The 15000-nt window shown below is 38.7% G+C and overlaps 1 protein-coding gene and 1 pseudogene across 3 annotated transcripts in view; both read right to left on the bottom strand.

Annotated features, from left to right (window-relative positions):
- The window catches only part of LOC138060617 (protein arginine N-methyltransferase 1-like), a 9228-nt pseudogene extending 8036 nt beyond the window's left edge, over nt 1-1192 (bottom strand).
- Nucleotides 1193-6278: 5086 nt separating this feature from the next.
- The window catches only part of LOC138059595 (HORMA domain-containing protein 1-like), a 13795-nt gene continuing 5073 nt past the window's right edge, over nt 6279-15000 (bottom strand). The window contains exons 5-22 of one of the 3 annotated variants that reach the window (XM_068905224.1): nt 14879-14947; nt 14723-14763; nt 13406-13447; nt 13259-13293; nt 12931-12999; nt 12747-12761; nt 12003-12183; nt 11827-11872; nt 11686-11721; nt 11510-11571; nt 10832-10948; nt 10677-10739; nt 9363-9444; nt 8676-8757; nt 8366-8507; nt 8068-8139; nt 7882-7941; nt 6279-6598 (exon numbers count right to left, since the gene is read on the bottom strand). In XM_068905224.1, coding sequence (XP_068761325.1) covers nt 6494-6598; nt 7882-7941; nt 8068-8139; nt 8366-8507; nt 8676-8757; nt 9363-9444; nt 10677-10739; nt 10832-10948; nt 11510-11571; nt 11686-11721; nt 11827-11872; nt 12003-12183; nt 12747-12761; nt 12931-12999; nt 13259-13293; nt 13406-13414 — 1176 coding nt within the window. In that variant the 5' untranslated portion in view covers nt 13415-13447; nt 14723-14763; nt 14879-14947 and the 3' untranslated portion in view covers nt 6279-6493. Of the gene's footprint in view, nt 6599-7881; nt 7942-8067; nt 8140-8365; nt 8508-8675; nt 8758-9362; nt 9445-10676; nt 10740-10831; nt 10949-11509; nt 11572-11685; nt 11722-11826; nt 11873-12002; nt 12184-12746; nt 12762-12930; nt 13000-13258; nt 13294-13405; nt 13448-14722; nt 14764-14878; nt 14948-15000 lie in introns of those variants that run through there. The other 2 variants (XM_068905225.1, XM_068905227.1) reach the window with 2 other exon arrangements.

The following is a 15000-nucleotide window of genomic DNA, read 5'->3' as shown; positions in this document are numbered from 1 at the left end:
ACCCATTTTAGAATAGATATTAATGATAAATTACAGGTCAGAGTTCGTTATTGTTTCTACAATCAACCCAAACCATCAAATCAAAACCACCCATCGGCTTTTCAGAATGATCATTATTATACTGGCTATAAAAATATGTGCATATCACTGATACATGTCATTTCACACAAAAAAAACCTTCACTCTCAGTCTGCTAAGACAAGGAAATAACTCACAGCATACACATGCTTTGCACCAGCTTTTGCTGCAAACATCGATAAAATGCCAGTGCCACAACCCACATCAAGAACAACTTTGTCCCGAAACAGGTGTCTGTTGTAGTACATTGCATTACGATATGTTGATGTGCGTACTTCATCTTTGATCATTTCCTGTTGGTAAGGAGAACAAAAATAAGTGAATTACTAAGAATAAGGGCACCTTTTGATCACTTAAAAAATTCCTTTTGCGACATAAACACACTGCAAGGAATGAGCAAATAATCGAGGCCTTCCAAAAAGGTACACAGCAGTTGAATGACTAAGATAACTTATGAAAAATGTCAAATAAAAAATCTCATAACTCACAATAAACTGATGAGTCAAACATAAATTTTACTTCTAGTCAATAGAAAATAACATTATTAGTAAAAAGCGAGTTTGAGCAAGATACTGCAGTAACTAAAATACTCAAATAATACGATTTCTGAACACAAAAACGAAAAACAATCATAACAATCATCCGTTTAACAATACCGGTAATATTTCCAAGGCTACGAATTTTGCACTAGACGTACCTCATGAATTCCTGAACAGGCGGTAAACAGGATGCCAAAGGCAATTCAACATATCAACAAAAGTAAACGGTTAGTACACGACCTTTATGCACAAAAAAGAAAGACCTTGAAAAGGGTTTCTCACCAAAATGAGCGTAAGAATCGAAGTAATAATCAGCACTCGTCATTTCAGATGCTGGCGGCCTAGAATCTTGCATTGTAGAAGCTTTCTTCAGACTTTGGCCCTTGGAAACTTCGTCGACATGATTCGCCGTTGATGAATCGACTTCCATCCCATTGGTGGACTCCTAGAGAACAGAAACATTATATTTTTTCCTGTCGTAAGGAATAAATCCCAGATGCAAAGGCACAGTACCTCGACTTTCGCCACTTTTGCTTTGGTCTCCATTATCTTCCGCACGTGTACTGTCAATTCGAAGTCTGAGCCCACGCTACCACAGCGGCAAAAAGTAAAGCGCAAGGTATGCTATGTATGGTGCGTGGCAGGCCGTCGGGGGGCAGTGCTACACGGCCAACGTTTGCAAAAACGTAAGAATCCTTCCTTGTATTTTCATTGCCGTGACTTTAACATCTTCAGTTCCCACGGCCTGCTCCCGTCTGACCTTGTAGCTCAGTCGGTAGAGCAGCGGTGACCTGCTTCTCGCTTTTTATGGCCAAAAGGCAGGAAATCAGCTAAAACAAGACGCCAATTAGGCGTTCACGTGGGATGCACTGATCAAAGCAAGCAACAGGCAGAGGCTGTAAACAAAAATTCTACAGTGTGTGACAAAGTTCCCTGGAGCAGTACACGAATATACAGATCTGAAACTTTCGCGGCTCACTCTCCCCTCACAACGTTGTTTGCACGCGAGTTTCTGAGCCTATTTGACAAAACAACATCGTGGGAGGGCAAGGTATTCACAAAGTGTTTCAACTACCCTACTTATCTTTCTCTTGACTAATGCAAATATCAACTGTAGTGAAAGCAAATTATTCCATTTTTTGCTGTAATTTCAAGAAATTCGAGTCTCGTACCCCAATATGATTTCTGCAGTCTTTCTACTTGTGCTTTACCGTTTTCCGTTTTCCTAAAACAGGTGTACATTTAATAACACCCTTTCCAACTATATGACAGATCATACTGTACACTAACTTACAACTGGTCTGAACTGTAAAAACGAAAGAAGAGGTTTGAACTGATACAATACCCGTGCCCCATGATATCTATAACAATTACAGCCTTGGACAAAATTGTATAAAGAGGCACTTTAATTCAAGAGAGAAAATTTCCGACTCTTTTAAATCTTATCAGTTTTATTTTAAGCAAAGGTTAAGGTCACACCAGTCAATCGCCAAAAAAAGTATTAAAAAGATCAAATGTTTCCAGAGATATTGTTAAAATACTTTTTCGCCGGAAGTAGAAGTTAATTTTGATTGACATCATATTTTCACTATCGGAGCGCTTTTCGGGGGAAACGTCTAATAATTGTCGTCTTTCGCAAACTTGTTTGAGGTATTGGTATATAAAAGCATCATATTTTACTTTTTTGTGGCATTAAATCGTATTTTAAGAAAGTATTAAACAACGAGGACCCACAAGCCACGTGAGGTCCGGCGCTAGCTAGCAATACGAAAAAGAGAACGTAGCGGAAGGATCACAGAAACATGAGTGATAGCAAGCAGGGTAGGTTAGCGGAATTATGACAAAGGATCATACTATCAGAACTGGCCTTCAGACTCCTCTGTCGAAGCATATCGGTGAATAAATTATCGTAGTATCTGAAGAAGAATCATGGGAATTCAAGAGGTGCTAAATCAGGCTCTATCAATACGTTGCCAGTTAATGAGAATAAACACACTTGTAGCGATAAAGAAATAAGACCAAGGGCATTCCCTATAGTCTTTTTACAATATGACGCGGAAACTACCATGTAAATAATTCACATAACCAGCTCGCATTCTGATATTGCAGTCACTATCTCTTTGCGATGGTTTTTACGCACATCCTACATTGTGCTTTTGTTGAAAGCTTTTGCGTTGGTCCGCTTCCACTTTTTCTCTGATGCTGCTGCTGCTGCTGCTGCTGCTGTTTGATGCATGAGATCGATGTGCGCGTCCTTTTTCTGTTTAGCATGAAGGCCTATCCGCTCGGAAAACATGCGTCAAAATCCGACGAATAATAGTCACAATGAAGCTGGAGGAATGCTAGAACGTATGAGATCGACAACTGTGACCGGAATAAAGTAGCGTTCTCTGATTGGCCAATTGTGGGGAAAGATGTTGGAGGTCGGAGTTTGTTCTTCTGATACAAAAGGCATTTCTTTTGGCGCTGTTTTCCTAAAAATTAATTTTTGCCTCGAATATAACAATGTAAAGATTACAATTCAAAGGCGCTTTGCTTGATTGCAATCAATTTTGACAGTAGCTAAATAAACCTATTTCCAACAAAGCAGTTTTGGGGAATCTTGCAATTCGAATCTCTTACTTGGCGCTTTCGATAGTGCTGTGACAAGAAACACAAACTATTTTCTTAAATAATAAATGAAACATTCCAGTAGCCACAGTTGATACAAGGGCTGGGATACCTGCGCCGTAATCAGGAATCGCTAAATCCGTTTCACTGAAGACATCCCTGAAGGTAGCCACGGTAACCTTAAGAATATATCTTGTTTTGGTCTCAGTTAATTGCGCAAATTTAGGAAAATAATTTGAATTTCTAATTTTGAAAATTGAAATATTTTATCAGTTAGTTAATATGAAGACTCTATCCAAATCAATGAAAAGGAATTGCAAAATAAATTATCGGGGAATCATTAGTTGACTCTTGACTTGTCCGTTCCAGGCTCCCAAATAGTCCCAAATAGTCGGGGGGAAAAAGGCCTAACCCCGCCTCGCCTCGACCCGAGCCTCCCACTCGTTTTTGGCACTCTGGATATGAAGTGATAGATAACCAACGAGGCGCGTAGCGCCGAGTCGGTTATAGTCATTTTATATCGAGGAAGCCCGAGTAGAATAATTGTTTTATTAAAAACTCCAGGATCAACAACTCTTCCACGTATTGTCGACTAAGGCATTGATTTCTGCCTCGGTCAATTCCGGTCCAAAACGGCTTTTGTCAGCCATTTTTTTCTCAGAGCTGCAAAACTGTTCTCAGCTCGCTTTATTGCTGCCGCGTTCCTTGACCATACTAGGTACAGCAGGTATATATAACAATTATTCAATGAGCCCGAGTTGGAAATGAAGTGATAAAATAACCAACGAGCGCGTAGCGCGAGTTGGTTATAATCACTTCATATCCAACAAGGGCGAATGGAATAATTGTTTTAGTAAATTCTCAAACCGGGTTTTGCCGCCGATTTTTATTTCCACAATTTTACAAAGCGTCCGGAAAGAGCATCTTGGCGCACTATTTTCCATATGACGTAAAACTTCGACTATTGGCTCATAGTCGGAGTTTTTTTAGCCAATCAAAAAGCTAGAAATGCAATAGTCGGAGCTGAAAATTTACTAAAGACTGATAGCCTGTATCTGGCGAACCAATGAAAATGGTTGAAATCAGATATCCGTGGTTCAGCTTTTAATAAATTTGATACGCTCTGACAGATTTAACATTTGATAGGAAATGTATGTGGTTAGAACTGAGCCAATTTTCAAAAAACTTTACCGAAGGGAGCGCGAGAAAATTAGCTGCCGGTTAATTTTACAAATGTCACAAAAATTAGGAAAATACTCGGTTCGGTACGACCTAGGAAGAAGTGGAGTGACAACATTACTGAGTGGACAGGCCTCAGGGCTACCAGGGCTGCCGGCTGCCGCGATGGCTGGCGTGGGCTTGTACGTGAGGCTGCTTCATCTGCTGGGCCCCAACAGCGCCGTGCGGCGTTAAGGGAGCAGTAGCAGTAACAGTAACTCGGTTCAGGCTTTACACGCCATACTAGTGCCCATTTTGCGCGCGGGCCTAAAACTCTAAGGAGCCTCCTTAATTCCGGCCGTTTTGTGATTAAACTTTATCAATACTCTTTTATTCCGTGCACGTCCAGTTTTGCCGAAAAATAGAAAATTTCTCTGGTATGGAATACTTTATTTCATGTACGCGCGGACCACAATAATGCGTTTTAAGGCAGACGTTAGACACCTGGGCCCGGTTGTTCAAAAGCCGATTAACGCTAATTATTGTATGGCTTGTGTTTGTAGCCGATATATCGCGCGCCCTCATTGGCTAATTGTGACTGAATTGTATAGGGCATTATTCTCCTGTAATTGCCCACGGGCCGATTACGAGCTTGCAAAAACAAAGCAAAAGGTAATTTAAAAACCATATAATAAACTACTTACTAACCGAGCTAGCCCGAGCCGTACTGGGGAATATTGGCCCTCGGTCGTTTTTGTACGGAACTCGCGATGCCACGACCTCGGGCCAATATTCCCCAGTACGGCCCTCGCGCTCGGGTAGTAAGAAGTTATTAACGCCCAGATTAAAAATTAACCAAGGAGTTTATTTCTCTACTCCCAAGTGCTGTTCAACGCTGATCGATATTCGGCAAAACTTTACATTAGAAGAAGTCAATCTTGAAAAACAAAATAAGCAGAAGAAACTTGCACCAAAAATTGAAAACTTGAAGCAAAAGTAGACGCTGGTCCTGGATTAGGTTAATCGGCTTTCGACGGCAACCGGGTCCTGGTGCTTCTGCTTTGCTACGCTTTTCCTTCCTCACAGTTAAACATGTTCAACGTAATCTTCAGGTCTAGAAAAGGCAAGGTTTAAGCTACGTTTTTGCTACGCCGGGCTTGTAATTATCTTCTTTTATCGTTGTAATCGTAACTATTCAAATTCCCGTACAATTCATGGAGTAATCGTGATCGAAATTTCAAATATTTTGAAATCATTACTCGCCCGATTACTCCCTGAATTGTCCTATTACCATTATGAATTGTACTCCAATCAGTTCTATTACCATTATTAAAATATCTCTCTAAGAAAGTAAACGCGCAACGAATGGTCAATTGTACAGTGCGCCGAGCTCGCTTCATTGACTTAATTGCTCTCTTGCTCGATTTAATTGTTTAGAGAATTGGAAAAAAGACATGCCGTAACTAACTGGACGTCACTGCTTCACTCCTGAAAAAATTAGGGCATCTGTTGTAAAGGTTAAACGACTCGCATCAGTTTAAGGGTTCGCATCTTACCGAGCCATCATTTTGGCTCTCCTTTGTAATCTTTCCCCACAAAGACTGGGAATGGAAGGGGAAGGGGCATGCCGAGAGGAGCAAGAATGAAGCAGCTGGGGTTGAAAGCCTCTCCTTGCATGATAACTTGTCCTCTTTTGTCGCTCGCGAAGAGGTAAGAAATGAAAAGAAAAAACCATCTGAGTCGGGTTGCTTGAAGCTTGGTTAGCGCAAGACAGCTTTAAATGCCATGCCAACGAGGAAATCATCATTTTTTTTGTTTGGAGCTAACCATGCTTCGAGAAATATTAAGTATCATCACCCGTATCGCACAATACAATTGATAGAAATGCAAAGACACAGAAGACAAATACTTTATTGGTTTCCAATAATACAAAGTTTGATAGAATTTAAAAAAATTGGAAGGTACCGATCAGTAAAAGATTTAAACAAAAGTTTTACTACAATCGTCACGATAAATACAATGTGCTTTTGGTAATAACTCAAAGGTTCGATTCAGGTCACCTACTTTGAACCAGACATCTGGTCAGCAAATTTGTATAAGACCGAAACTCAAACCAGAATTGGACTCCTTGCAATGCTAGCTTTCCGTCTCTTCGACAACGGAAGATCATCACGACCACACTCCTGACTGTCAGAAATTTCAAATTCTGTCGCCTGAGAAAGAAATGTGGGAAATTTCTGTCTTGCCAAAAAAAGACAACGAAAGACAAAAGACAGTACAGCTATTGAACTAAGTAATCGAAAACTGCCTGTTGGGCCGGAGTGCTTGTCGTGATGTGAGTTGTCCGGGGTAAAAATAATAAGGTTCAAGCTAGAGTCAAAATGAAGTATGTTCCGGCCTGTTGACTAAAATTTCCTTGGTTACGCCATGCAAAAATAGGTAAAGGTGTGACCTTAAACAGCAACGACCTGAGCCAGCTTTTTTTCTCACAAATAAAGAAATTATGTTCTTAGACATAGGATAGGGTTGGGGTTAGGGTAATCACACCAAGACGAAATTTGGCCAGGGTACTTAGTACCCATCATATATTTTTCACATCACATTTTCCTCCAAAATACTGTTTCCATGGCAAAGATATTTCTTTGAGCCTTAAAATTGACATAAATTGTCTTTTTTGAAAAAAACGGTTCCCATACAGCGTTACCAGATAATGTTCAAACCAATCTCTAAAATGTTTAAAACTCAAGAAGATCTGTAGACCACTTTTAGAAATGTCTCAAATCTTTTTTCACCTACAGAATTTTTTTAAATTTCAAAAACAAACATTTGAAGACAATTGAAATTAACATGCAATAAAATTAAAAACATTTACCGCCTGGAAGCAGAGATATAAACGAGTGAAATTGCAAAATCAGGAAAAATGAGGGTGTGCAAGATCAGCCTTTACGCATGCGTCACCCACTCATTCGAGTCGAAGCGCAAGTGGAGCTACAGGCCAACACGAACTTGTGCAAAAGTTTCGTAGTTTTCGTGAATAGGAGATGTGTGTTTACATCCCATTTATATAAAAATTAGTAAAAGGTGAGCGAAATCGGCTATATATTTTATTTCCGGTGAATCGTGAGCTGACGCGAGCAGCTTCACTGAGAATTGCGTGTGTGGCTTACGCGCGCTCAGATTAAAACCCTTAGGCTGACCAGTGGTTGTATTGAAAACATGGGTTTCTCCGAGGTTGCTCATTCTTGCGAGCTCATTAAGTCATCGTTTTTAGTTACAGTTTTTGTTGGTAAAGGGGTCAATACTAAACAATTTAGTCTTCAGAAAAACCAAATCAAATTATTTTACACTGGTCTCAAAGTTCACCACACAACTTAAATTTCTCATTTCACGTTGAGTAGAAAAAAGACTCAAGGATCTGTGCTAACGTAGATTGCGACTGTTTTATACGAACCCCGTTCAATGAAAGTGTAACTACTCATGAAACCGCGTCACTAACCTCATCTTTGCGTGATATGACTCTTTTAGAGCTCTTTAGTTTCCGCTCCTTGTTGTCAATCTAACTCAATGAATTACCAAAATAAAACATTACCACTTACTGAGATATTTTCAATACACCATAACGGAGATGGATGAGATGAATGAGATGATTAGCACCAAGGATTGTAGAAGGTGTGCTAATTACCTTTTTTGACAACTGTACGTTCCCGGAAACATCCATTCTCGAACATTGTTGAGTTATATTTTCCACCTGTGACTGTAAACCACAAAAAGAAGAAGAAAGAGAAGAAGAAAACAATCACTCTTTATGGATAAGGTTATTAACTTGCTTTCAGTGGGTGATCAATTGAATACGACACTAATTTTTAAAACTCTTGTTTTGGTTCAAACCAATGAATCCATACACTCAGACTCAGAGTCAGCTGCAGGTCAGTATTCTGGATCAGCAATAGAACGTTTCACTGATTCTCACATGTACATACCTCCTCCAGCTCGTTGTTTCTATCTTGGACATCGTCTCCTGACTTGCCAAAATTCGTCTCATTCTCGGGTCCGCGCCTTCTGCTGAAATATTTGTGGAAGCCCTCCGACACGAGTTTCTTCTTGTTTACGATTTTTCCAAGTCTAAAAAAAATTCAGTGAAAAACGACATTAAAAACTTGTTTTCTGAAGAACAATTTTCTCTAAATGGTCAACGTTTCCTTGTTTACAAATATAAGAAACACCAAAGTGGTCTCATAAGTAAAAATCAAAGACAAAACACTCAGTGTGAACAAAGGCTAATATGGTTACCTCTTTCCTTTCAGAGTACTTCTTATAAACCCCTCTTTCTCCAGTCGCTTAACCAGGCCTTGTGCAATACTCATTTCGATGTCTAGAGTAGATGGTAACAGTCATTGATGCGCTAGTTATAAATGTTAAACTGAATGTCCGCTAAATAAGAGCCCGTACGCACTGGGCAAAGTTTTGTTTATTTTGCGAAAAAATTTTTCATCATTTCCGTGATACAAGTGTGTACGGTGATTGTTTTTCCCACCAAATTTTGTTAAGCCTTACCAATTTGTCAGGTGTGAAAACTATACATATTTTACAATTTACACGGCATGTTCTAAAGAAAAAGTGCGCCGCCACGATTACCATATTGAAAATTTGGCGGAGACAACTTTTGTTGAGATTTTTGGTTGGGCCAAACAAATTTTGTCAGCCCAGCGCGCACGGGCCCTTACACTTGACGAAAGTTAATATATATGAAAGCCATATATCTGACATATATTTGAACTGCGGAGAGATGAATCAAATTAAGATGCTGATATTCATAGTTATTAACGTTACCTTGAGCAGTAACAAAAAGGACGCCTGAAAATTTCAGACTTGAACGGAAAGCCTGAATTTTTCAGGCTCTCCTTTCGTTACAACAGTGTACAAGTAACGATAATAACTGCCATGACAGCATCTTAACTTGAAATAACACTTTCTTACTCAGGTAACGAGCCAAATTGGTGGGGAGGATCCTGTTCAAATCGCTGCACGCAAGTATGGTTCTTCGCCATATACAGGTAGCCTTAACAAAGAATATAAAAGTTTGACATGTTAGAAAAAGCCACGTAAAAGACATATTTACCAACAAACCTTACCAAAATACTGAAATAAAAGTAAATAAATATAAATAAAGAAATAAAATATAGGCTTCTTAGGCGCGGTGTGATGACTGAAAAAGATTTGACGAATACTACAAGTAAAGAACTACTTTTAAGAGACAGCAGAGGTGCAGTTGTCAATGTCCCGGCAGCGTGTTCTATCTTTAGACAAGAGGGAATTTGCTCCAAGTTCCATATAGTCTTTATCTTTATGTAGGAAAATCTGAATCTTATACTACCACATAATTGTAACATCCTTTGAGGGTAATATTTCTCTTGCCACGTCAACAAGTCAGCCTATTACCTCTTGTTCTAGTACAGTTCTTGCCTCAAAGTAGGCACAGAGAGTTTTTAAGTAATAGATAAAATATGAGCGGGAGACCTTTATGGGCTCACTTGTGAAATGAAACAATAGAATGTGTTTGTCATGTTAATCACGTGGGCGTGGAGCTGTCCCATAAGAGTTTGGAGATACTCAGCACTGAATTGGGCAATTCATTATCATATTTTGTAGTAGAAACATGGCTGGTCGGTTTTGCTTTCCAAAGGGTAAAAAAGAAGAGACCAGTTTTGTGTCGGAAGCCACTCCGAGAGCAACACAATACAAAACTAAATGGGGCAGAAAAGTCTTGGAGGAATGGCAGCAGAGACAGCAAAATAAATGTGCAATGTCAGAACTTGTTGGAGTGGCCAGTCTCAAATGCGAAGATGTACAAAATCTGACCTTTTCACTAGAGCACATGTCGCCAAATACGCTATACAGATTTATACGTTTACTTGAGCAAGTCACTGTCATTTGCTTGAGACGGGAGGAGAGGATGCATTAAACGTTCTCAACAAAGAGGCAAGTAAATTGTTGCGTAATAGTTGCGATTGAAATGTCAAACTTGAGATTGATTAATAAACTTTGTACAAATTTACAGGACTCGTCTGTAAAGTCAAGCATACTAATTAGGCGAGTTTGAGACCTCTATAAAAGTTAATCCCATGCCTTTCCCTGCTATCCATTCAATAGCCCCCCCCCCCCCCCCCTGCTTTCAGACAGTTGAACTTTATCGGGATTTTCAAAGCAACACATGTGACCTGAGTAGTGCATTTCTGTTGGCTGTCACCCTTGTGAATTATTAATGAATATAATGAAGTATAATTTTCCTACCTGCAAAGCAATTCTGTTAAGATTCACCAGAGACGAGTCTGTGCATTTACCACTGTGCTCACCCTAAGGAACGACAAACTAGGCTTGACAAGGCTGGGCTTGGTACTCTTGAATACAATAACTCAATTTTGCGTTAATCACATTGAAGTACATACCTTGGCACAATCCACGCATACATGAAACTGTGGTGCCTCATCGTGCTTTAAAATTTGGAAACAAATAGCATGCTGCCAGTGGTCACACACTCCACAAAGGATCATCAGTCCATCATCCTACATTTAAATACGGCTTTTTGTCATAACTTTGTCGGAGACTTTGTGTTTAGTGTGTGACAGTTACTACATCATCAAGAGACAGTGTATCATTTTAGTTAAGAAATACTGATTGACAAATGCTTTCTTGGCTTCAAGATTAATAGGCATAGGTTTTATGCAACCTTGAGTGACCTTAAGTGCTCAGCCAATCACAATGTAGAAAATGCAGTATATCAACTGGAACTTTGCTTAGAGTTTTCAGAGTACCGGTACCTCTTTATACACCCGTTTTAACTGAGTGAATACGTAAGAAGAATAAAATAGTTAAGCTTGGTCAACTTTATTGATAGAGTCTCGTTCGTTAGAGTGTTATCCCAAGTAAACGGGGCAGAGTTTACGATAACTTTTAATTTCTGTTGAAAAACGCAGAAATGCAGAAGTTAGGTATGGTATTGGAACTACCGGTAGCTTGATTAAATTCCTAAGTTTGGGGTGCGTCTTATAACCGAGTGCGCCTTATAACCGAATAACTACGGTAATGGTCAAAATTCCTGTAGTGCCTTTACATATGAAAGATACCTCATCATTTCCACAAGGACATTTTACTTTTAGCTCCTCCTCTGCTTCTTGCTCAGTTAGATCTGTCAATATAGCAAAGAAGAAAAGCACCATTTAGCCATCACTTAAATAGTTTAGAACAGAAAATAGTACTTGTCTCAACTGCCAAAAGCAACAAGTTCTGGAAAATTTATTACCGTTTATGGTCTGGTCACATTCCATATCTTCCAGTTCTAAAGAAAGGTAGACAGTAACTTGAGTCTTAGAGGAATGGTATGCTGACAGCCTTAGATGCAAGAACAAATGAACAAACAAACAAATAAACAAAAAAAAAACACCTTTTTCACTGTTCTCTTTGTGTTCCTCAAGCATCTTTCCTTTCTCCTGCAAAGTAAAAATATAGACTTGATGAATTAATACATTTCCAAAGTTTGTAATTTAACATGTTTCCAGTAATTATTGCAAGTAACCATCTAAGAGGAAAGGCTATCTAGTCACCTAAAAATTTACTTACAGACTGTGTAGTAGCTTGTTGTCCTTGTTCCTCTCGGTGCTGGTCTGCACCTTGTGAATTCTTCTCAGGACTGGTTACAGGTTCCAAGTTAATGCTGTCGGGCTTATTACATCGTTCCACCTCCTTGTTATCTTGTTTCATCTCAAACTGCTGGCAATCAGTTTTTATTCGCAGCTTTACTCTGTACAAAAAAACAGGAGCAGATGACTAACCACTAAATACTACTACAACTGACAAGCTGACACAGTAAACACTTAATTACTGGTCCCAAGGGAAACATTTGATTTTGTTTCCCAAGAATCTAAATGTTTCCTCGAGACGCAGCCAAGGGAAAAATTGAAATTCGAGGGAAACAAAATTAACTGTTTCCCAAGGGACCATTCATTAAGAGATTTGTTATATAGCACAAAAAGAAAACCTGCAACGGGCAACAGCAACGGTGGTCGTCGGTCAACATTCCCAGGTAACAGGGCACTGTTACCCTCTGATGTCATAGATTTTGCACTGTTGCCCGATCAGAGACTTTCGGCGGGAAACAGTTTTATTGTTAGAAGTCATGTGACCTTGAAGTAACCAATGAGAGCGTGTACTGTTGGGGGAAAAATTCAGCTATATAACAATTTTAACTGTCACATAGTAAGCATTTTAAACGAACAAAAGCAAGTCATATTGGAATGGGTAACAAATAAAATTATAATTCAAAATTATTACTGGCAAATATTCAGTAACTTTTATTGAAAGTACCCACGTGTGAAATGGCTGGTGATGTTTTTCATTCATCAGTTGGAAACATAAAAAGTAAAAAAAGACACCATGAAATGATGATTAACATCCTAAAAGCTAATTGAAAGAAATAACTTGACTTTGCTTATGACTGTTGTGTGCCTTGGATAACTCAGCACAGTTTACTTTTAACAAGTTTTCATACCGTTGACACATCTCCAACTTTGATATTAAGGGGCTCCTCCACAAAGAAAAAGAAATCATTTCCTGTTTGCTGTAAAAGAAACAGGACATCAATTACATGTAATGTTTTTATCACCAAAATTATTAAGAATAATGTTAAAGGTTTACCACAATGCCAAAAAATTACAAATGTACTTGTTTTCTTAGCTGTTGTTCTCTGTTTATTGGTTTACAGCTGTAGCTCTGTTACTTTACTTGTTAGAAGCTTCACAAGATCTTACACTATGCAGATACCAAAATAGGGATAGACAAAATTATTACATAAATTGAGCAAGTAAATAAGGTATAACCTTGAAGCCTGGAGGTTCATAGTCTGATGGTGTAACTGAAAAATTAAAAGTGCAAGAAGACAGGATCATATCATCTTCAGTTGATATAATTGCTTGTGTGAGGTTGTTGAGGTTTCAGGTGGTGCAACAACAATGCTATACACTTACCCTCATCATAGTAAAGTAATTTCATTGTCATCATAACATCATCTAAGACAACAACATTAAATGTGAGAGAAGGTAAATAAAACGTTTATTATACAGGGATCCACATTTGCAGTCGTCCGTTCGTCACAGACAACTTAAAACCTGTGCAGAAGAGACTAATAACTCCAAAGTTTCAATAAATACCATCAAATGTTAACATAGAATACACTTTTCATTCTGATCACTTTTCATTCAATGCTAACTTCCACAAAATAACTTATAAGGAATAAACATGCAGCTTTCCTCAGCACTGAAATCTCAAATTTGGGCACTATTTTTGACCATGCAGTATTTTCCATGAAATGACTGCAGGCTCAATGTTCATGTATCTCACTGCTGGCATGGTTTGTTAGCAAGTCGTTTAGCAAAGAGCAAAGGGCAACTTGTGGTCTCAGCAGATAATGCACCTATCAATGTAAATCCTGTGGGGTGGGGGGGGGGGGGGGGCAGGCAAGGTATTTGACAATTCTCAAAAACTTTTTATCAAATTCCCCAAGGTGGGAAACTAACGTCAATCAAACCTATCAAAAAAAGGCCAACCCTGGGGCAAAGAATCTAAACAAACAATACTATAGTACTATATAAAACAAACGAAAGAACATTGAAACTGGGTATGTTCATGATTTATATGTTCAGCCAGTCGAAACAGGTCGGATTAGTGACCTGTAAAATTCTAAATAACCGTGACTTTGGGAAAGACTTGGTAGCTGCGTTTGAATTGATACCAGACTTCTTTTGGTCAAAGTCAAATGTCCTGTCTCAGGTATCAAATCCCCGCCTATTGTCCCCACCACAGGAGATTTACATTGATGGGTGCATAATGTGGCATTTAAGTTACAAGGTGTTTTGCCTCCTCCAGCAAAAAGGAAAACAAGTGGAGCAGAACCTGCTGCTTACCAACAGGAAAAACACAAAATCTTGGTAGCATTTAAAAGGAAGACACAAGACAGAAGAGTCGAAACTTTGGCTTTGGCTTTGATAAAAAATGAAGATGGATTCCTGATTTATATGCTTATGATATTTAGACAAAACAAGATTTAAGCAACCTCTTCCTGTCCCTATAATGTGCATCAGTGATCCTAGGAATGTCACTTGAGAATATTGTTTTACGGTATTATAAAACATAGATGCATGCTTCTCCCAATTTGTAGCAAATACTTATAACAAAATAGAATTTAATCGGTAGACTCTAAAGTCACTTGTCGTTATGAAAACACTTCATACTACTCAAAGGGAAATAAGTGCCAGTTTCTTGGGTTTTAGTGTAGAAACAGTTACCTGGTAGTGATGTCAAAGTTTGACTGAGTAGAATTATTGTCCTGAATTGAAGAAGAAAAAATTTTTTTTAATGAAAACTGAATGGTTAAAATGTTGGTGTCAACAGATGCAAAGAAAATGTGCTGCAGCTACTAGCTGGTAGTTGATCAACCCTACCGCAGCAAACGTATGGTTGCCTTTTTAGTATCTCTTTCTGTATGAGCACTTGCAATCTTGTTTCCATTCCTTGAATGAGACAAAATGAATGCTATGTAATTAATAATAATAATAATAATAAT

Source organism: Montipora capricornis, chromosome 8 (assembly GCF_036669925.1).
Source record: "Montipora capricornis isolate CH-2021 chromosome 8, ASM3666992v2, whole genome shotgun sequence".
NCBI lineage: Eukaryota > Metazoa > Cnidaria > Anthozoa > Scleractinia > Acroporidae > Montipora > Montipora capricornis.
The sequence above is the reverse complement of the archived record's forward strand: the minus strand, read 5'-3'. Positions and strand labels throughout refer to the sequence as shown.